The following is a 23,040-nucleotide window of genomic DNA, read 5'->3' as shown; positions in this document are numbered from 1 at the left end:
ACTACAGAAGAAGTATGAAGGAACCCACACTTCAATTAAGTTAGGTAATTGCTAGCACTACGAAGCTGGAAGGCACAGATTTATTTCATAAACAACCATTAGTCATTTTAATAACAAGAGGACATAGGCAAATAATTTTACAGATGAGGTATTGCCCTTAGTGCACAAGTGGTGTACAAGACTGAAAATTTCAGCAAGGGCTTATGAGTTATTCCCCGTAGGGGGTTAGTGCCATCAGTGCACCTTATGTGGTGCACTGTTGACATTACTTAAAGTTCTTTGCAGCGTGCCTTCGGCCCCTAGCTGCATCCCCTTTCGTTCCTTTTACTGTACCTCCTTTCATACCCCCTTTCTTCCATCTTACTTTCCATCCTCTCCTACAGTTGATTCATAGTGCAACTGCTTTGAGGTTTTCCTCCTGTTACACCTTTCAAACCTTTTACTGTCAATTTCCGTTTCAGCGCTGAATGACCTCATAGGTCCCAGTGCTTGGCCTTTGGCTTAAAGTCTATATTCATTTCAGTTCAACTCATATGAGTTATTCTTTGTAAGAGAAATAAGGCAGTCAAATATGCAGAGGTTATTTCAGCAGTGAATATGAAATATTCGTATTATTTGCATAACGAAAATAGGAAACAAGTCACTGTAAATAATTATGAATTATTCATACATACATTTCGCTTGGAAAATAGGACACGGGTAAATTTATAGACAAATTTAATTGTCTGCAGTTTTATTGTGACTGAAAAGAAGGTCGCTTTTGAAGCCGAGTATATATTAGCATTTTCTTCCGTCTGGCTTATAATTCTTGGAAATGTTTTATTTGATCTCTTTCTAATTGCTTGTTTGCGATTTTTGATAAAACGAGACAGTTCCATATGTCATTTTTATCCATTATTGAAGAGGTTTCATTCTTTCGTAAGAGCTATTAGTTTGGCTGGTCTGTTTATTTATTTATTTATTTATTTAGTTTTTATTTAGCATATTTTCCTTCCTTTTCCTTGCTCCCCTTATTAGTCATCTTTTGAGGAGGGTCTATTGCTTCTTTTGGATCAGACAACCCTTTTTTTCCTGTTTCTGTATCCGTCCAACCCTTTTGATAGAAAAAGACAAAAGTTTTTGTTGGTATATATCCCTGAGGTAATAACCGATACAGATCTGGTGGTTTGAAAAACCTGCCGTCAACGTGTTATAAACCCAGCAAATTTCCCCAACTCGATTCTTACTTTTTTACTTGTACTCAGTTTTCCGTCCTTTCTTCCTTCCTTTTAGCCTGACATTTTTATCCCTTTCATCTGGCAGGGTGACACTCTGTTTCTCTCTCACTCACTCCATTCTCTCTCACTTGGGCTGAGCCGAGCGTCTTTACTTGGCGTTGAATTTTTGTCGGACCCAGAAAATGCTGAGGGGGAAATGGGAGTCAGTACCGGGTTTGTCATGTGATTTTGTTCCCGTTGGGGGTAATACCGTCTGTGCACCTCGCGCGGTGCACTGTAGGCATTACTTGAGGTTGTTTGCAGTGTCCCTTGCTTAGGCTCCTAGCTGCAACCCCTTTCATTCCTTTTACTGTACCTCCGTTCATATTCTCTCTCGATTTTATGTATATTACATATATTATTTTTATGAAGTAAATCGTGTTTGTTAAAATATCTAGTTATTGCTTCCATGAAGTAAATCACGTTAAATAAAATAACCAGTAATTTTCAAAAGTTGAAAAGATTTATGTATATTCAATAAAATATAAAAAGTTAATACCGGAAAATGAGCCTTGATTTGAGAGCAATGACGCCAACACCGGAAAATGAGCCTTGATTTGAGAGCAATGATGCCAACATAAGCTCATAATTTGGTAAACATAGGATATTGCGGGATGGGGTTAAATTCACGCTTTTTGGTGTGTTTATTCCCCAAAGCAGATTTGGCATTTAAGCAGTGACCATTGTCAAATATTTTCTTATTCTCATTGTGCTTTTCTCATGCCTAAAGTTTATATCTTAAACTCCCTTGTAATCCGATCAACTCCTGTTGATTTACCTGTCATCCTTACGTCCTCAGCAGTCACTTCCGTAAGCATTCGGAAACTTAGGCTAGTTTTTACTCCTGCATCATCCAACAAATCTTCAAAATACTACCTCCGTTGATCCAGGACTCTGTTCACTTAGATAGCATCTCCATTTACCATTTACAGGTCATTTATTCTCTCTCTCTCTCTCTCTCTTGTTCTCTTACTCTCTCTCATCATGTACTTCCCTGTTAAGTAATTTCCTTTTCTCATTACCGTTCTGAGTCACCTCTCTCTCTCTCTCTCTCTCTCTCTCTCTCTCTCTCTCTCTCTCTCTCTCTCTCTCTCTTTGTTCATATAGATTTAGAAGAGAAAGTTACTGCGGAAATGAAGTAGGTGAGTGTTAAAAGACAAAGAATGAAGACCCATTAACACAGGAATGATGTATGGTTACATACCATTAACTGATTTTCGCAATTTTACTTCAAGGAACAAAACCTGCAATGTGTCTAGGGCAGTATTTAATCTTTTATGATTCCTCTGAGGAAAATCGCGTCTGTAATTCGTACCACGTATTTGCTCAGGCCTCATTTGTTGTCCTCAGCTTCTCACACAAACATCTCCGGAGGATAAGAGATATGAGAACGCATTCCCTGACAGTGACATATCATCTTAAGTACAGACCTGCTGGGTGTATACATTACGCTGTACTGGGACAGCGTAAGATGATAGGGCGAGCTCTTCTTCTCTCTCAGAAAAGGAGACTTGTTTTTCATTCTTTATTTATCTTTTGAGTTTGCTGTAGAGTGTTCGGAAGTAGTAAATGTATTAAGAAAAACATGATCTGACGTATACTGTTAGATTTGTGAATTTTTTTTTGGATTTAGGAATTAAAAGTCGAGAAAGAGCTAATAGCACACGGGTATTATTTGCTGATTATATATATATATATATATATATATATATATATATATATATATATATATATATATAACTTTATCACTTACACGATTATCTGTGCATTCGACGGATACTTGACAATGGGGACTGTTAGTCCTGGAAAGCTTGTAACTTTTATTGAATAAATATCTCCGCTAGATACCATCCAGTTTCACTGAGGTCCTGTTAGTAAATATATATATATATATATATATATATATATATATATATATATATATACACAGTATATATATATATATATATATATATATATATATATATATATATATATATATATATATATATATATATATATATATATCACAGCTTGTTAAAAAGTATGAAAAAGAAATGAAGGAATAAGCCCATATAAATTGAACAAAGGGAGAACGGAAGAACGGTAATTTTTGGGTTAGTATACCTGCCCCGTTACAAACAGTAATGGCTTCGGCAGCACACGAGAGAGCTATTTATACGATGGTTTTCTAAATGACAGCCAATTTATGGGTACGGAGTTCGTTAGGCTCTGGCTAAGCCTGGAGGGTATTGATTGTTCATCTTTCGAGTGGGATCCGAAAAGATTCGGGCTATATTGATCTCAAGTATTTGACCCTTGCGGTAGATTTACGTTCTTTATCTTCTTAATGAAAGCCCCGTAGGAGGATAGTGCCGACAGTGCACCTCATGCGGTGCACTGTAGGCATTACTTTAGGTTCTTTGTAGCGTGCCTTCCTTAGGCCCCTAGCTGCAACCCCTTTCATTCATTTTACCGTACCTCCGTTCGTATTCTCTTTCTTCCATCTTACTTTCCACCCTTTTTGCCTTCGGCCCCTAGCTGCAACCCCTTTCATTCCTTTTTACCGTACCTCCGTTCGTATTCCCTTTCTTCCATCTTACTTTCCACCCTTTCCTAACAAATATTCCTAGTGCAACTGCGAGGTTTTCCTCTTGTTACACCTTTCAAGCCTTTTACTGTCAGTTTCCCTTTCAGGCTGAATGATCATAGCTCCTAGTGCTTGGCCTTTGGCCTAAATTCTATATTCAATTCAGCTCATTCTTAATGAAAGCTTTCAGTATCTGACCCTTGAAGACACATTACTTCTTCAAACAGTCTTGGCAGGATTTTTTTTATGTGGTCCTTACTGATTTTTGATGTTCGAATTTACTCTGGGAAAGGTTTTTTTTATCAGTACCCCTAGATAAAACACATCGCATCATTTACAGAGTATCTTGTCTACACCCATTTCTTATGGCGTTTTCTGTTTTCCTGTAATTGTTCTGTAATTAAATACGCTGGTACTGGATATCAAATTTAAAGTAGAGTGGGATAATGATAACAGAATCCTTTTCCAAGAAGTACAGATAATTGGTGCGATATTACCAACTATACAAGTACGCAGTATACGGACAGAACATAACTTTGTTTCTCACATCCATTTCTTTAATTAGCATGACATTATGTCAGACTAGCCAGCAACATATTTCTCGCCCAAAAAATTTGTTTCCTTAAATATAACTCATTGGTAGCGGTTTTTCGTCAAACACCCTGACCTTTTATTAAAAAAAAAAGGCGTTTACTAAACGAAATGATTTATTTTGATCTGATAATGAAGCAGAAAATAATATACTAAAATGAAAATCCCATACCAGAGTTGCTTCAAGAAAAGTCAGCGAATCTGTGAGGAGAGACAATCCTTTTACCGTCAGCTCCCCTAATGCTGTAAGATCTTCGGTCACTAAAGCTTAAGGGATAAGGAAACGCCAAAAATGCTGGCATATACGTAATACCACATAAGGGATGGGATAAGTCTTACAGAGCTTTTCATGGAAAGAAACCTTTATCAGAGAATAGGAAGCCAACACTCACTAAGATACACAAATCAGAATTCTGCCATTTTTAATCGTATAAGCAGAATAAATTACAGTACAGATTGGGGTACAGTCACACACAAATGTTTCGGACAGCAACTTATAATAGTGACGTCTGGCGCTATTTGGTAACTCCGTGATAAGCGCACGAAACAATACAGACATGACTGGTGCGTCAGAGGATTACTTCGCGTTTCCCTTAAACCAGTTTTTATTTCTCTCTATCACTACTATAATCCCTTTTTTCTCTCTTCATCATTATCATAATTCCTTTATTTAATCATTTATTTTCTCTCTCTCTCTCTCTCTCTCTCTCTCTCTCTCTCTCTCTCTCTCTCTCTCTCTCTCTGCCACTAAGTATCCATTGGGTGTTACCTGATTTTTCTCCCAATATTTTTCCATTCGGTTGTTTATCCATGGAGAAGAAAGCCTCTGAATTTACTCCCATAAGGATTGAATGGATGACTAATTATAGTTGTTCATTTGACTGTTTTACTCTACCATCACGAGCGAAAATTTTCAAAATGTTTCGTTATTTTTCGTAATATGGTTTTTCACTCACCATTCTTTTTTATATTGTTAACTGTATGATTAATAACCACAAACGAATACGAAAAGCACCTTTCCTTGTATACATAAAACGAATAAGTTATTGTTAGGTGAACGAAAACTTCTGGAACACGTTGCCAAAACTTTTTTGAGTGACTGTACATGAAAAAATCTTTATGGAAGTGAGGGTCGTTTCAAAGTTCAGACACTCGAAAACACTGTAATTTAAGAAGACAAGCTGAGTAAATCAGTCAAAAAGGGTGAGAAAGCGAAAGAAGACCAACGATAATCTCATAAATCCTCTTGTAAAGAAGAAGAACGTTCAGTATCCTTTAGGCTTATCCGAAACTAACGAACTCTGAATCCCTGAGTTCTGTATACGTTATGTGTATTCTCTAACTGCCTGTGGCGTTTAGAAGCTCCTTGTATCAATAGTCAATAGTTGCTCGCCAGGGCCAGTTCTCCCTTGGGGTCACTTATGCTGGCATACTTCTTCACGTGCAATATGTGGAATGTGTGTGGTCGTAAATACCAATATTTTTTGCTTAGACATTATCTGTCTATCTTTTGTTACATTGTTACCGTTTCGAGTGTTACAATCATTTTGTTGTTCTGCAAATTGAGTGGACGGATAATAGCAAGTATGTTTATCGTTGTGTCCGTTAAAATGAGTTATTTATTTATTTATTTTTTCATTTGAAGGCCGACGAATTGCGTAAAATTTTAGCTGGCCATCAATCAATAATAACTCGGAAATATAAGGATACCAGATAAGACTCTCCCTGTTGGGGCCTAGTGCCGTCAGTGCACCTCATGCGGTGCACTGTAGGCATTACTCAAGGTTCTTTGCAGCGTCTCTTCAGCCCCTAGCTGCAACTCCTTTCGTTCCTTTTACTGTACCTCCCTTCATGTTCTCTTTCTTCCATCTTACTTTCCACCTTCCTAACAGTTGGTTCATAGTGCAACTGCGAGGTTTTCCTCCTGTTACACCTTTCAGACCTTTTACTGGTAATTTCCGTTTCAGCGCTGAATGACTTCATAGTTCCCAGTGCTTGGCCTTTGGCCTAAATTCTACATTCAGTTCTATATTCAACTCGATAAGACTCTCATACCTTGCATTTAGTTCCGTAATTTTATCTCGGGGGTTATATTTTAGCAAACTAGAACAAAATGATCAACTTGACACTTCAGTTCACTTGCGAGACTCTCGAAGGCGAAAATGGATCAAACACCGATAGACGGCAGGAATCGCAGAAATGTTCTGGGGAGGTTGGGTATTAATCCAGTGATTTTGGAAATGTCAGAGACTGGCAGATGAAATTTCATCCGGTGATTAAGGTCAGGGTTCATGTTTGTGGATTCTTTGCTTCGTTGCTTTCGGGAACATGGTGACCTAAGGTGCATGCAGTCCTGTTGGACTCTCTCTCTCTCTCTCTCTCTCTCTCTCTCTCTCTCTCTCTCTCTCTCTCTCTCTCTCTCTCTCTCTCTCTCTCTCTCTCTCTCTCTCTCTCTCTCTCTCTCTCTCAACTTGAAAGTGTGTTCGATTGAAGCAGCGCAAGAGAACAGACAGTCTGTTTCACCATGCATTCCTTTGTGTTTCATATTTGAATGCTCATACACTTGTGCAATTTTCCGTACTTTTTCCTTGTTATTTTTCCATATTTTTCCCACAGCTTTTTTCCTATTTTCTCGTGTTATTTTTCTCTGCTGTCGACGCGCTATTCTCCACAGGTATAGAAAGGATTTAATCTGAGTGTATTTCGGATTTATATATATATATATATATATATATATATATATATATATATATATATATATATATATATATATATATATATATATATTTATATATATTATATATATATATATATATATACACATATATATATATATATATATATATATATATACATATGTATTTATATATATACATATATATATACATATATATATATATATATATATATATATATATATATATATATATATATATATACGTCTGCTTCTGTGTGTCGATGAATTACTAATTATTGACCATTTATTGAATGGACTATGGGTACATTTTTTTAAACCTTAAAAATAAAGAACAGTGTCTCCTCTCTCTCTCTCTCTCTCTCTCTCTCTCTCTCTCTCTCTCTCTCTCTCTCTCTCTCTCTCTCGGGTATGTGTGGGTGTATTGCGTCAGAATCTTAACCCAGCGACAGATGTCCATGATGTTCCATATATTGCCCTCGATGGAACTGGTAACTGAATTTCTCGGGACCATCTCACTTCAAACAGCATTGACCTTTTCCGTTTCTTATGGGCTTTTTGGCTGATCTTACGTTCATTCTCTTTAGAAGTGGCTGCAGGTCTGTTCCTGGAAGTCTCTCTTTTTCATTTGCCTTGTGATTCCTTTAATGGATGAACATTTTCATGCTGGAAAATGTGTGTCAGGTTAACAGTTTTTCAGGTTATTATTTCATACTGGAATTGTATTTCAAATTGATAGTTTTTCAGAGTATTATTTCGTACTGGAATTGTATTTCAAGTTGTTAGTTTTTCAGAGTATTATTTCATACTGGAATTGTATTTCAAGTTGATAGTTTTTCAGAGTATTATTTCATACTGGAATTGTATTTCAAGTTGATAATTTTTCAGATTATTGTGATGATTAACGTTATTCAGAAGATGAACCTTGTTCATATGGACCAGCCCACAGGGTCCATTGACTTGAAATTCAAGCTTCCAAAGAGTATGGTGTTCATTCGAAAGAAATTTACAGAATATAATAGGAAATACAGAAAAAGAAGTCAGTCATGAGAAAACGAAAATAAATTAACAAAATTAATAAATGAGCAGATAAAAATGTTGACGAATCAGCCCATTAAAAGTGCAAGGAGGATTGTTTTAAGTGCGTATTATATGGCATCTTCGCTTGAACTGAGGAGGTCCTAACTGCGCAAGACTGTGTTCCCACACACTTGTCTAAACTGGGCGAGAGAAGTCGCTTTCGTAACATCAATTTGTAGGAAAGTGAATATTGTTCAGGTGACCTTATAGACGAGGCATTAAGTATAAAGATCGGGTAGAAAATAATCACTGTCCGTAAATAAAGTAAATCTTATCCCCAGGGGAAAAAGGGATTATTTTTATAAATGTGTATTCAAATACTGAAGATTCGTATTAATCAAGGGGTATACTGAAATGTGAACATTTTTCTGTTTTTAATCCTCGTCGGGAAAAATAATTGTATATTTTTTAATATAAGCATGTTCTAATTTTCTTGTTTGTCTAACACACACGTACAGACACATACACACACACATGTATATATATGTATGTGTGTTAGTCTAATTTTCTTGTTTGTCTAACACACACACGTACAAACACATACACACACATATATATGTATGTGTGTTAGACAAAAAAAAAGATTAGAACAAGCTAATATTAAAGAATATCCAAACAGTTATTTTTCCTGACGAAGATTAAAAATAGAAAATGTTTACATTTCAGTATATGTATTTAAAAAAAAAAAAAAAAAAAAATATATATATATATATATATATATATATATATATATGTGTGTGTGTGTGTGTGTGTGTGTGTGTGTGTGTGTGTGTGTGTGTGTGTGTAATAGGAAAGCTGTTTATTTTCATAACTGCATCATCATTAAAAGTTATATGCCTACCATTTTATTCCAGTGAGTGAATGTGCATACATTTTGAACCTCGACTATCAGGGAAACAATATTCAAATGTGCAGTATTCTATTAATGCAGCTTTCCTGTTTATTTGCCCGTAACTAAAGATGCTCATTTGTATGCTAATGTATTCATATACATCAAATTACATGGTCGCTGGAATTGTGTTATGTCAATTAGTATTAATAGTTAGTAAATGAAGTAAATGAAATCATTTGTCTGTCGATGTTTGTGTCATCAGTTGTGGGTCTTTTCGTATTTAAGAGCGCTCGCGCGCGTGCACTGTTTGTGCGCGATGAAAGGGCTGTTTCAAAGTGCTGTTTTATTCTATGCCGCTGTTGCTCTTTTGTTAAAAGTGCCAAAGAAAATACTACTGATGTTTATGATAGTAATATTTGATCCTGCGTATATTTGCTATTTGGAGTCGGGATTTAGTATTTTGTCCTTTACGCTCAGGCAAATCTTAAAGTACACACACACACACACACACACACACACACACACACACACACATATGGTAAAGGGTCATATGTTTCAATGGAGCTTGGAATTCATTGGCGGTCACCAAAACAAGTAACGATCAGACTCGGATACTTAACCTTTCTTAGTGACCGTTTGTGTGTGTGTGTGTGTGTGTGAGAGAGAGAGAGAGAGAGAGAGAGAGAGAGAGAGAGTGTGGGGGGGGAAGTATCTTTTCGACTATGCTTCTCTTTTCAATAGCTTCAGAAATATCATCCGAGATTCTCAAATGGTTTCCAAACTAATTTCTTCCTCCTCTCCCCAACAGGTCTCACTGCTAGAGAACCAACGCTGACCTTGAAAACGGCGAACCAAACAGTGGTTGTTGTGGCGACTCCATCCGATTGTGAAAAATGATCTCGTCTGGTAACTCGAGTTTCGTCCGCATTTTGCCCAGCGACTGATACCATCACCTGAAGACACCACCGCTCGAGAAACATGATATCGCATCGTCGTAGAAGATATTCCAAAAATGTCCCAAACGACAAAATGGCCTACTTCTCTGACGGCAGAGTCTCGGTACGGCAGGAGTGAAAGGTGAAAGAAGTAAGGGTAAATGATTGTGATGTCACGATAGATATTAATCAAGTTTGAAGTTTACTTAAAACGGGAAGTGATGACAAAACCGTATGATATTTCAGTAGTGATGTCACAATAGACAATCAAGTTTGGAGTTTACTTAAAACGGCAAGTGATGACAAAACCGTATGATATTTCAGTGGTGATGTCACAATAGTTAACCAGTTCTGAAGTCTACTTGAAACGCGAGGTGATGACAAAACCATATATTTCAGTGGTGATGTCACAATAGGTAACCAGGTTTGAAGTTTAATTAAAACGTGAAGTGAATACAAAACCGTATGATATTTCAGTTTCGATGTCGCAATAGATAACCGAGTTTGAAGTTTACTTAAAACAGGAAGTGATAACGAAACCGTATGATATTTCAGTGGTGATGTCGCAATAGGTAACCAGGTTTGAAGTCTACTTGAAACGCGAGGTGATGACAAAACCGTCTATTTCAGTGGTGATGTCGCAATAGGTAACCAGGTTTGAAGTCTACTTGAAACGCGAGGTGATACCAAACCGTATATTTCAGTGGTGATGTCACAATAGGTAGCCAGGCTTGAAGTCTGCGTGTACAAGTGAAAGAGAGAGAAAAATAAGTGAAGGTGTTGTTTACGTTAGATAAACCATATGCCGACTAGATACAAGAGATGTTGCCATTTCCGTAGTGAGTCCAGTATTCCATATCGAAAATACGCGAGGGTGCTATCACCGACAGTATTGCGTCCGATAATAGTAAATGAATTACTGAAGTTATTATCGCTTTAATTAGCACAGCACTCCAGAGTTAGAATCCCGACGGGATTATTATTCCTCATTAAACCTAAACCAAGAAATGTTCAAGATGGAGTTGGACGACTTCAACCTCACCCCAACCCCGACTTCTTCCCGATGGGGATCAGCACCGAGGACGCGTCCGACTACCGCTACAACGTGACGTATCCCCGAGGGCGCCTCTCCTCCTCCCCCCTGATCGAGGACACGACGTCCCCTGCGCCCAGGCGGGAGTCGCTGGGCATACATGACGACTCCCCCTCTTCGCGGGATGCCTTCGGGCGTCTTCCCCCGAGAACGTGCTCCCTGCTTATCGGCTTGCCAGTTCAACGTGGGCATCATAAGATATCCTGCTACTCGGGGATATTCATCGTGAGCCTCATAGGGAACCTGTGCGTCCTTCGGGCCATCCTCGGGGGCGGGAGGAAGCAGCGCAAGTCCAGGGTGAACCTGATGCTCCTCCACCTGGCCATTGCTGATCTGATCGTGAGTAGAAGATGATTCTGTATTCATTTCTGCTGACCTTTTTTTTTTTTTGTTTTTGTTTTTTCTTTTTGTTTTGTGTTGTTTTTACTGAAGGTGGTTTTGCTGTTTTTACTGATTGGTTGTTTACCTTTACCTTGGATGTTGCACGTCGTAATGTTTTCCTGTGATTCATTTTTTTATATATATATATATATATATATATATATATATATATATATATATATATATATATATATATATATATATATATATATGCATATATAGGCTATATACATAAACATACATGATATATATATATTATATATATATATATATATATATATATATATATATATATATATATATATATATATGTGTGTGTGTGTGTGTTTGTTCGTTCGTTTGTGTTTGTCAGCGACAATGTACAAGCGTTACCCCTTGACATTGTCACCTTTCATAGAACTTTGATTCTCGATGTTCTGTGGTCCTGTTCTGTGATCACTATTTCCTTTTGCAAAGACCGGTTGGCCGGGCAACGTAATGCCCTTATCTAACCAAGCGTGAAATGAAAGGGGGAATGAAAAGCCAATGCCCTGTTTCCTGTAATTCAGTTGTAAAGGATATCTATGAGCTTGAGAAAGCTCCTTAATACGTACAGTGAAGTTACTGTCTGGAGGGAAGTAATAAATACCGAGTATCAGGGTCGAGAGAGAGAGAGAGAGAGAGAGAGAGAGAGAGAGAGAGAGAGAGAGAGAGAGAGAGAGAGAGAGAGAGAGAGAATAGAATATATCAGATGTTTTCTGTATCGAGGGGATTCTGCGGCACATATCTGAATAGTCTCAAGAAGAAAAAGGTTTAACAGAAAGCCTTTTTTGCGTTACATCTTCCCAAGTAACAATAAATGCATGATTTGATATTGACTCTTGTTATATCTCTTTTTTTTCATTCCCCTGTTCTAAGGTGGCACGTCCCTTTGGCATATAGTTTTAGGCGACTGTTTTGATTCTGTCCTATTCAAGCTCGCTCGGGTTTGATGGTAGTGTTTGAATCCATTGGAAATTAATCCTCAAACAGATTACACCAGAAATACCTTTTTCCCCAAAAGCCACTTATATTCGTAAGGGGTGTTATATGCACTGTTGAATTGGAAAGGGAATACGTTTTGAATAGAGTCTATTTCAGGGAACATTTAATGATTACGTAAAGATCATGATCATATATGTATGGTATATACATAAATACATACATACATACATATTCATACATACATACATACATACATACATACATACATACATACATATATATATATATATATATATATATATATATATATATATATATATATATATATATATATATATATATATATATATAAATAAAGAGAGAGAGAGAGAGAGAGAGAGAGAGAGAGAGAGAGAGAGAGAGAGAGAGAGAGAGAGAGAGAATAATTTCCTATTTATCATAGGCAAATAATTTTAATCAGTGAACCTTATTTCTAATGATTTAATTAAATCATTCCTCACAAGCATTTTGAATTAGTCGTTTTGTATTTTTACTCGTTAATATATATTAAAATGAATATATATGTATTATATATATATACATATATATATGTATGTATGTATATATGTGTTTGAATTAATATTCCGTTTTTTATGGAACGTTGTGGAAATAGATGTAAACGTAAATTCGATAGAATTAGATTTACAGACTCTGTTTCCTTGAGTGTCTGTACAGAATATAAAAAGATAGAAAAATTATACATATATTTGATCCCTGAGTGTCTGAGCAGAATGTAAAAATAAAATAGAAAAATATGTATTTTGAATTAATAGACTTGATTCCCAGGAGCACTATAGGAAAATATCGGAATTACAAATGACCAGTAATTGTTCTTATTTGGCTATGTCCTTTCTACATCAGTGAGAAGATTGGCAAACAGAATTAAAACCAAGGAACTGTAATAAAAGTATCAAAGGCCTGCTACAGACCGCCCTCTTGTACTAATTTTTGCACCAAAGAGAACTAATTTAATAGCTAGAATATGGTGAAATTGTAAAAAAAAGAAATCCGAAATAAAAAATAAAATCTCGAAGACCACTCAGAGGCTGGATATCGCTGCGTTCGCTTTTCTCCTTTAAAATTTTAATAAGATGAAGATTAAAAATAAAAAAAAGAAATCAGCAGAATAATTTGGGGTCTCGGGTAATCAAGCTTAATTGGTCTTGAAGCTGCTTTCTTTCACCAATTTTGGCTTAAAAGTTTGGGTCAGGAAAATGAGCCATGGCAAAGTTTGAAGAGAGTCTCAGGTGACAGGATTTTTTTATGATACTTTATTTATACTCGTATTTGATTTTTGTGTATATACTGAATGGAGAAAAACAGTGTTTATATTTAATTTTTGTGTCTAAACTGAACAGATTTCTCCACTGTCCCAAGTACCTAGTACCTCAGTTTTTTTTCTACGAACTTTGGATAGATTTTGCTCAGAATTTCAATTTCTTTGGCTTTCTCATCATTTAAAGGCCCGTAGGGGGATTAGTGCCTTCAGTGCACCTCACGCGGTGCACTGTAGGCATTACTTAAGGTTCTTTGCAGCGTCCCCTTCGGCCCCTAGCTGCAACCCCTTTCATTCCTTTTGCTGCACCTCCATTCATATTCTTTTTCTTCCAACTTACTTTCCACCCTCTCCTAACACTTTATTTCATATTGCAACTGCGAGGTTGTCGTCTTGTTACACCTTTCAGACCTCTTACTCTCAATTTTTCTTTCAGCGCTGAATGACCTCATGGGTCCTATTGCTTAGCCCTTGGCCAAAATTTTACACTCCATTCCATTCATGATTGAAAAATGTCATTTCCTGAACATATAGATGAATACCAAGAATTTCCATGAATTTAGGAAATTCATGGGGTTGTCAAGCACCGAGAAATAAAACGAGATACAGCATTGTGCTTTGCTATGGTATGAAATATTTACGGATGAAGAAATGTGTTGAAAAAGGTTAGGTACTTTTCGTTTTTCTTTGGAGCTGCTTTTATTTTATCCACACAACTTACATATACACCAGTCACTCAGTTTGTCTTTGAAATTAACCTTCCCACTGACATTCATATCTGTATTCTAAAAAGAGTTAATGAATCATAGCCTTTAAATTAATGTCTCGTCATATTTCGGTTACCTGAGAAAATGATTTGACAGATCAAATAACTGAACTGAAATCCATTTCGAATCCCCATCCCAATGGCGCACGCGCACCCTTTGGCGTGTGAGGGTCGTGGTGCTCTACACAGCCGTTTCACATCAAGTTGTGTATTGGGTTAGCTGGACAAATTTAGCTCTTCAAATGAATTTCGACATCTAAATGGATGGACTAAACATAGACCGAATTCCCTTCAGATTGGCTGTAGGCTTAATGGAGTGCCCATTTACGGCTTATGTTATGCCTATGAAGCGGTCCAAGTTACTACCTTGCAGAAGGCCACCAGCCTTTATCGATACTCGGTATAGAAACACGAATGAATTTGATATTAATTCACGAGGATGTCAAGACGTAAAGCAGGACTTCGCTATCTTGGTCGTTAAGCCGAGCTGAAGATCCCGTCGGTATGTAACTGCATGCGGAATGCGTTGTTGCAGAGGACTGCGGGAGATGAAGTTGATATCAAATAATAGCGACGGGGAGAGGCAGCGTGACTGCCAAGCGATTTGCCTTCTGTTCTCGCGAGGCCGAGCTCCCGCTTGTCGTGTTCGTATTTCTGTTAAACGGTTATGGTTATCCCTTTGGAATCGCTTTGGCATGAAACCCTAACGTTTATTGTTGCTGTCAGTAACGGCGTTTAGATTCCAGATTCCAGACTTTTGGGGTGGCTGGTGTTAGTGCCGTCAATGCACCTCATATGGTGCACTGTAGACATTACTCTTAAGGTTCTTTGCAGCGTGCCTTCGACCCCTAGCTGCAGCCCATTTCGTTCCTTTTACAGTACTTCCTTTCATGTCCTCTTTCTTCCATCTTATTTTCCACCCTCTCCTAACAGTTGATTCATAGTGCAGATGCGATGCTTTCCTCCTGTTACACATTTCAAACCTTTTACTGTCAATTCCATTTCAGCGCTGAGTGACGTCATAGGTCCCAGTGCTTGGCGTTTGGCCCAAATTCTGTACTCAATTCTGTATTCAGTTCAGTCCAGATTCCAGATTCCAGACATCTAACAAACACCGCTCGTGACGCGAAAACCTTTGAAACAGTCTGATTCTCAGGCTGTGAAATGAACGCAAACTACCAGTCCAAAACTTCGTAAACAGTGAAGCCAGGCAAATGTATTCAGATTATGCAAGAAGTGAAGAGATCCAGGAATAATTTGTAGGGTAATGTGCTGGCATCTCCACCTCCGTGTTGGCTGGCCTCTTTTATTTAGTGTCACTCTGGATGGCTGTCAGATATCATCTGCTAGGTCTGACGATATTATTTGTCCTTTTATTCGTTATATTCGTCAGTTTTATGTGGTTTTGTTTATGTAGTCTTAAAGGCATGTGGCATTGATATTTTGACGGGTGTAATTCGGATGAATTTTTTCTTTTAAATAATAGATAGAAATCTTAACGCACTTTTTATGCTATTTTGACAGGTGTAATTCAGATAATTTTTTTTAGTTCTAGATAGAAGTCTTAACGCCCAGTTTATGATATTATGACACGTGTAATTCAGATGATTTTTTCTGAATATTAGATAGAAGGCTTAACATCCATTTTTATTTAAACTTTTTTGTTTTTACACGGGTCTGTTATTTTTACCAGATAAACCCACCTACTTATTCCATTCTACTTGCATATACGATGTGTGGCCGTCATCTGTTATTACAAGACGAAAATTCCATCCATAGGGTTCGTTTTTATAATATATCTTCCATGGATTTGTTGCTGTTTATGTCCATTCACCACTCCAATCGGTCTTCTTGTTCATAATCCCCGTAGAAGTGCCGTCAGTATACCTCACGGGGTTCACTGTAGGCATTACTAAAGGTTCTTTGCAGCGTCCCTTCGGCCCCTAGCTGCAACCCCTTTCATTTCTTTTACTCTGCCTCCATTCACATTATCTTTCTTCCATCGTGCTGTCCACCCTCTCCTAACAATTATTTCCAAGTTCAACTGCGAGGTTTTCTTACTGTTACACCTTTCAAACCTACCTACTGTCAATTTCCTTTCCAGCGCTGAGTGACCACATAGGTCCCAGTGCTTGGCCTTTGCCCCAAACTCTGTATTCCATTCCATTCCATTCTTGTTCGTCATGGCCATGATTTTGTCTCTTTCTCTTATTGATAAGTTTGACCAACCATTGCCACCTTTTCTGCACGGCAAAGTATTGCTCATATAGAATGAAATACAAATGTATTACTTCTGTAAAACAACAATAAAAAAGTTTTTAATGAAGGAGTCAATCGTATTACTTCTGTAAAAACAATAAAAATGTTTTTAAAAAGAGTCCATCCATGAATATTGTGAAATGGTCAATATCACTCATTTATTTCAAGTACTGACAAACAATTGTTAGTCCTGCAGCGTCAAGAAATAGTTCCATTAATATTTAGCGCAGACAAACATTGTGTAATAGTTTCGAAAATAACGCTCAAATTAATTCAGCAAATCATTTTAATACATTGTGTTCATATTTTGTTTCACACTCGTTGGTTGATTCAGCGTAAGTAAAAATAACATTGCTGACGTCTCATACCGATATTACATAGTCTTTAACATAATGTATTTTACATAATATATAAGTAAAACTAAGGAGAAAAATAAAGACTGATTTGGAAGCTAATTGAGACAAAAATAGATAGTGCAAAAGAGCAATGACAGAAAATTTAATTTATATTCAAGTTGTTGTTAAAGAATTTGCTCTACCTACTAATAAAGCCACTAGCAGCCTCCAAGGTTGGAAGGATAGAACCTCCAAAAATAAAAGTCTTAGCTCCGGGCCACTTAGGGATCCCAGATTGGGGTGAGAGTGCCATTATGGCTTTGTGGATAATAGTGACCTTTCTTTAACATTCCTTTCTTGTCTTTCTCTGGGTCTCTTAATGTGAATACCAAATTCAGAAGTTCTCTCTCTCTCTCTCTCTCTCTCTCTCCTTTCCCGTTTCTGTTTCTGGCTCTTTCTCTTCTTTGAAATACGATAGTTCAGAAATTCCTCTCTCTCTCTCTCTCTCTCTCTCTCTCTCTCTCATTTCCCATCCGTGTTTCTGGGCTTTTTCTCAGTGTGAAATACGACAGTTCAGAAATTCTCTCTCTCTCTCTCTTCTCTCTCTCTCTCTCTCTTTCTCTCTCTCTCTCTCTCTCTCTCTCTCTCTCTCTCTAACGTAAAATTTTGTATACAGAGGCTTCTTTATATTGTCTTTTGTGATTTAATTTTTTTAAGGGTAAAGCCAATTTTGAAAAAAAATCTGAAATAATCCTTCAAGCCTCTGTGCCTCATTCTCTCTCAATTCTCCCGCCTGATTCTCCTACTTGATTCTCCTACCTGATCCTCCTACTCGATTCTCTTACCTGATTCTCCTACCTGATTCTCCCACCTGATTCTCCCACCTGATTCTCCCACTCGATTCTCCCACCCGGTTCTCCCAAGACCTCCAATACCCAGAAGAATATCTCTGATCTTTGCGGGTTCCCAGTACCACGTAAGAATAGATTACCTGTCCTCTATTTGTGAAAAATTACCTGCCCGTCGGATGGCATCGTCTATCACGCTGATTGATTGCTGCCACGCCGAGCAGCAGCCTTCCTCATCAAGTGGGCCGAGGCGTGTGTCTTCCAGGGGTCTGGTTTCGTCTGGCTATGCAGATTTTTGCACCAGGTGATGGAGGTGTTTGTCCTTTGGGTCGAGGTGAATATCAGTCTTAGGTCAAAGGTTAGCTTTTTTTTTTTTTTTTAGGTTAAGTCATATTTTTTTTGGAGGTTATGACATATTCTTAATATCTTTCGTTAACAGTGATTTTTAGTTTTCTGTAAAAGAAAACTTTCGAAATGGCTTTGTCTGTCCGCCCCTCAGATCTTAAAAACTGCTGAGGCTAGAGGGCTGCAATTTGGTATGTTGAGCATCCACCCTCCAATCACCAAACATACCAAATTGTAACCCTCTAGCCTTAGTAGTTTTTATTGTATTTAAGGTTAGAGCTAGCCATGGTCGTGCGTCTGGCAACGCTATAGAACATGCCACCACCGGGCCAAGACTGAAAGTTTCATTAGCCGCGGCTCACACAGCATTATACGCTGTACAGAAAACTCGATTGCGCCGAAGCGCAATCTTTTCTTGTGAGGCGTAAATTTTATATTGTCTAATATGGCCTGGGATTTTTTTTAATTCGGTAAAGACAACAATGATATTATCGTATTAGAAAATACTATCTTCAGTTTGATGAACAATCTCATAAAATGTTCACCGGTCAGCCCAGATGTCAAAGTCATTCTTTTTCCTTTACAATTACAACCCTGTGAAAATGCAGTTTTTCTCTGTATCATCTTTTCGTAGTATGCATTGCATTACTGCCCTAAAGCAATCCCTGTAGTTTATAATTTACTAAAATTTTTATCTATTTATTTATCATTTTGTTGATTTATTTTTTCTTTTTCAATAACTGATCTCTCCTTTCTGTAGTATTGACTACCTACTGTTACTTCTTTCAAATGAAAACCACATTCTTTGGGGGCTTGAAGTTCAAGTAATTGGCCCCTGTGGGCTTGTTCCATATGAATAGGTTTCTTCTTCTGAATAATAATAATAATAATAATAATAATAATAATAATAATAATAATAATAATAATAATAATAATAATAATAATAATAATAAACTGATTGATCAGATTTGCTTTTACAATTTTTACCATGATCAAAGTTTTTCATTTGTCTTACTTGAACTGTAAAGAAAAGAGCTGGTTATTAGAAGAAGGGAGAAAAGTAAAATGTACCCTCTCCTGACAGAGTGTAATGAATAGTGCCCCGTATGCCTAATGTATCTGCCCCAGGTTTTCAACAGGCACTGTGGAGGGGAGATTAATCTTACTGTAATAGTAACAACTACAACATTGTTTTTCCACGGATCTATTTATTATCCTTGGAGTAGTTTTTTTTTCTTTTATGTTAGAGATCAGTAGTATTCCTAATCTCTTGTTCTTTGGTTTATGACTTTTGAGTTGACTTAGAGAGACGTTATATATTTTTCCTTAGATCTCTTTTTCTTTTTTTTTTGCCTCTTGAAATGAAATCAGCTTCTTGTATATATATATATATATATATATATATATATATATATATATATATATATATATATATATATATATATATATATATATATATATATACACAATAACACGTGATTTTGATGTACAGTTGAACCACAGGTGAAGAAATAAACATACTGATTTTGATGTACAGTTCACAGGTGAAGAAATAACATATATATATATATATATATATATATATATATATATATATATATATATATATATATATATATATATATACATACATACATATACAGTAATGTGTGTTTGTGGTTGCATTCAGGCTAAATGAAAAGTCGGAACATCATGCATTTCTGAATTCAGAGCCAGAGACCAACAAGTTTGGTACCACGTTCGTAAATCTCACAGTTCTCAATATAATTCGGAGAAGTGACAGACACATATCAAGAGCGACTGTTTATTCAAGGTGCTATCTATCAGCTGTCGAGGTCGAATGCTTTCTAAACATCGTAAACCTGTTTTCAAATCATCAGTATGAAACGGTCTAGTTTTTTTATAGTTTTCTTTTATTACCAACGTTGCTATAGCAAATATATATATGTACGTTCGTTTGCATCTAATACATAAAGCATGCAGTTTAATGGGTTTCCTTGAAATACGAGGCTTCATCATACTCGAGCTTTTGTTCTCATATTGTTGTATAGAAGCATTTATAGATTTATAGAGTATTCATGCCGTCCCTGTGGTGTTGGTTGCTAGACTGTACATGTAACGGGCAACATATACTCTCGCATACATACGCACGCACACACACATCATATATATATATATATATATATATATATATATATATATATATATATATATATATATATATATATATATATATATATATATATATATATATATATAAATTATACACAAACATATATGTACAATACATATATATATCATATCATATCATATCATATCATATCATATCATATCATATCATATATCATATCATATCATATCTAAATTTTCATATCACCTTTATCTCAGGTGTTCTGGATGAGGCTTCAGCAAAAGTACTGTGTTTGTTCAATTTCAGGTCCATTCATAACCCATTAATCTCAAGTGTCCTCTTTATTTTATGGAAAAAATTATTTCTGTTTTCAAGTGTTACCAATTCGCTCGATATTTGACGCATCTATTATTCTTTTTTTTAATTTGGTAGCAAGCACAGGTTATCGATGTTTTTAAATTTAAACACTGACCATGGAGATAGGGACATTAACTGACTGAAAGCAGTTTGGAGAATTTATTATTTACCGTTGGGATATCGTCTTATTTACTAAGCATTGTTGAACTGGGCCGCAAATCGTAGTGTTGTACAACCAAGAATGTGCCATTCTTTCATCCAAAATTAGGAATATGAATTTTAAAAGTTTTGGAGGTTCGTTCAGACATTCTAAGGAAATTAAGAATGTAAATTTTGAAAGTTTTGGAGGTTCGTCTGGGCATTCTAAGAAAATTAAGGATGTAAATTTTGAAAGTTTTGGAGGTTCGTACGAGTATTGTAAGGAAATTAAGAATGTAAATTTTGAAAGTTTTGGAGGTTCGTCAGGGCATTCTGTGGAAATTAAGAATGTAAATTTTGGAAGTTTTTGGAGGTTCGACCAAGCATTTCAAGGTGATCGTCTTATTTGCTTACCTAGAAGGAAATCGTATTTGTTTTTGTTGTTTCCAAAAATAATCTTACATAATATTCGCCTGTTTATGGGTACCCTACGTTATACTGTAAAACAAATCAATCAGATTACTTTGTGATATCACGTAACCGCATCATTCGAATATAAAAAAATGAATTCCCTTAAAATTATATTCCCGTCTTCCTTTGCTGATTTTAAATTGAGACATAAATTTTTATTGTGGGAAACAGTTGATTATTCAAACAACATATGCGTGTTACCATTTAGTCAGACACCGAGAATGTAGCGACCCACATCTTTTCGTGTTATGCGGGGTAAACTAATAGAAAGAAGTATGACTAGTTTCCGTAGGAAGCGATAATGATTATATATATATATATATATATATATATATATATATATATATAGAGGCATATATACACATGTGAGGCATATATGTACACATATATATATATATATATATATATATATATATATATTATATATATATGTGTGTGTGTGTGTAGAGAGAGAGAGAGAGAGAGAGAGAGAGAGAGAGACCTGCACCGATCGAAGAAGCCTGAAATTCAATATAATTTAATCAGGAAGGAAAATTGGATATGCATTTTCAGGGGAAGTGGAACGATCCCTCGTAATTAAACTCCATTGCTTCTTTTCTGTCTCAGCAGTATTGGCATCCGACGCTTTTAAAAATGCATTTATGCAGAGCATGTAGTATATTTTGATATGACTATTCACATATTTGGTAAGGAATGCAAATGCAGAACCTTTTCGTAAAATGTTGCGAGTTGTCCAGCCTGTGTAAATATGAATTTCATTCCTTGAAATAATGAAAAGGTGAGGGAGTTCGTGGAACAATTATATTTGCGATCAAAATTTTTATTTACGTACGTATTGCACGGATAAGTCTGCGTGAATTTAGCCTTTATGAAAAGAGAAAAATCTGAGCTGTTGAGATGTTTGAATATTTAGGGAAACTTTACCAAGAATGTTATTGCGTCCAGCCAAGAATTATTGCCGCGTTTCGTCCCCTTAGATAAATTGGAGTTATTGATTAAATTTTCTGTAAATACTTGCAGTCCGGGACTGTCAACTTCTCCCTACCATTTATTTCGGCTTTACGAGCATTTTCTATTTCCTTCAGGAATTCAACCGTGTCCAATAAAAGGGAATATAGGTCAGATCGTAACCCATTGAATCATACAAAGAAAGCTCATCTCGTGCTCCTAGTCAATTCTGGCTTAGGTCGACTCGTCCTCAGATGTAATTCATCACCAGTCTGACCTCAACGGTAATACATGGCGTTAGAGGCTGATTAGTACAAGTTTCTTGGCAACACATCAATAAGGCTATGGAGGTTTTGGATGGAGGTTTTTAGCTGTATGAGTAAAAATGATCGGATGAGTGGGAATAAAGGGAGATGCTTGAATTGAAAATAGAATTTGGGCCAAAGGCCAGGCACAGGGACCTATGAGGTCATTCAGCACTGAAGGGGAAATTGACAGTAAAAGGTTTGAAAGGTGTAACAGAAGAAAAACCTCGCAGTTGCACCATGAATCAATATTATTGTTAGGAGAGGACATAAAGTAAGACGGAGGAAAAGGAATATGAAAGGAGGTACAGTAAAGGAACGAAAGGGGTTGCAGCTAGGGGTCGAAGGCACGCTGCAAAGAACCTAAAGTAATGCCTACAGTGCACCGCTTGAGGTGCACTGACGGCACTACCCCCCTACGGGCTAT

At 36.5% G+C, this 23,040-nt stretch overlaps 1 protein-coding gene across 2 annotated transcripts in view; it reads left to right on the top strand.

The window, feature by feature from the left end:
• The window catches only part of LOC136855477 (gonadotropin-releasing hormone receptor-like), a 434,721-nt gene that overhangs the window by 99,442 nt on the left and 312,239 nt on the right, over positions 1 to 23,040 (top strand). For both annotated transcript variants that reach the window (XM_067132553.1, XM_067132554.1), the window contains one exon: positions 9,832 to 11,390. In XM_067132553.1, the coding sequence (XP_066988654.1) occupies positions 11,022 to 11,390 (369 nt within the window). In that variant the 5' untranslated portion in view covers positions 9,832 to 11,021. The remainder of the gene's footprint in view (positions 1 to 9,831; positions 11,391 to 23,040) is intronic.

The sequence above is a fragment of the Macrobrachium rosenbergii genome, chromosome 31, assembly GCF_040412425.1.
Source record: "Macrobrachium rosenbergii isolate ZJJX-2024 chromosome 31, ASM4041242v1, whole genome shotgun sequence".
NCBI classification, from domain to species: Eukaryota; Metazoa; Arthropoda; class Malacostraca; order Decapoda; family Palaemonidae; genus Macrobrachium; species Macrobrachium rosenbergii.
The sequence above is the reverse complement of the archived record's forward strand: the minus strand, read 5'-3'. Positions and strand labels throughout refer to the sequence as shown.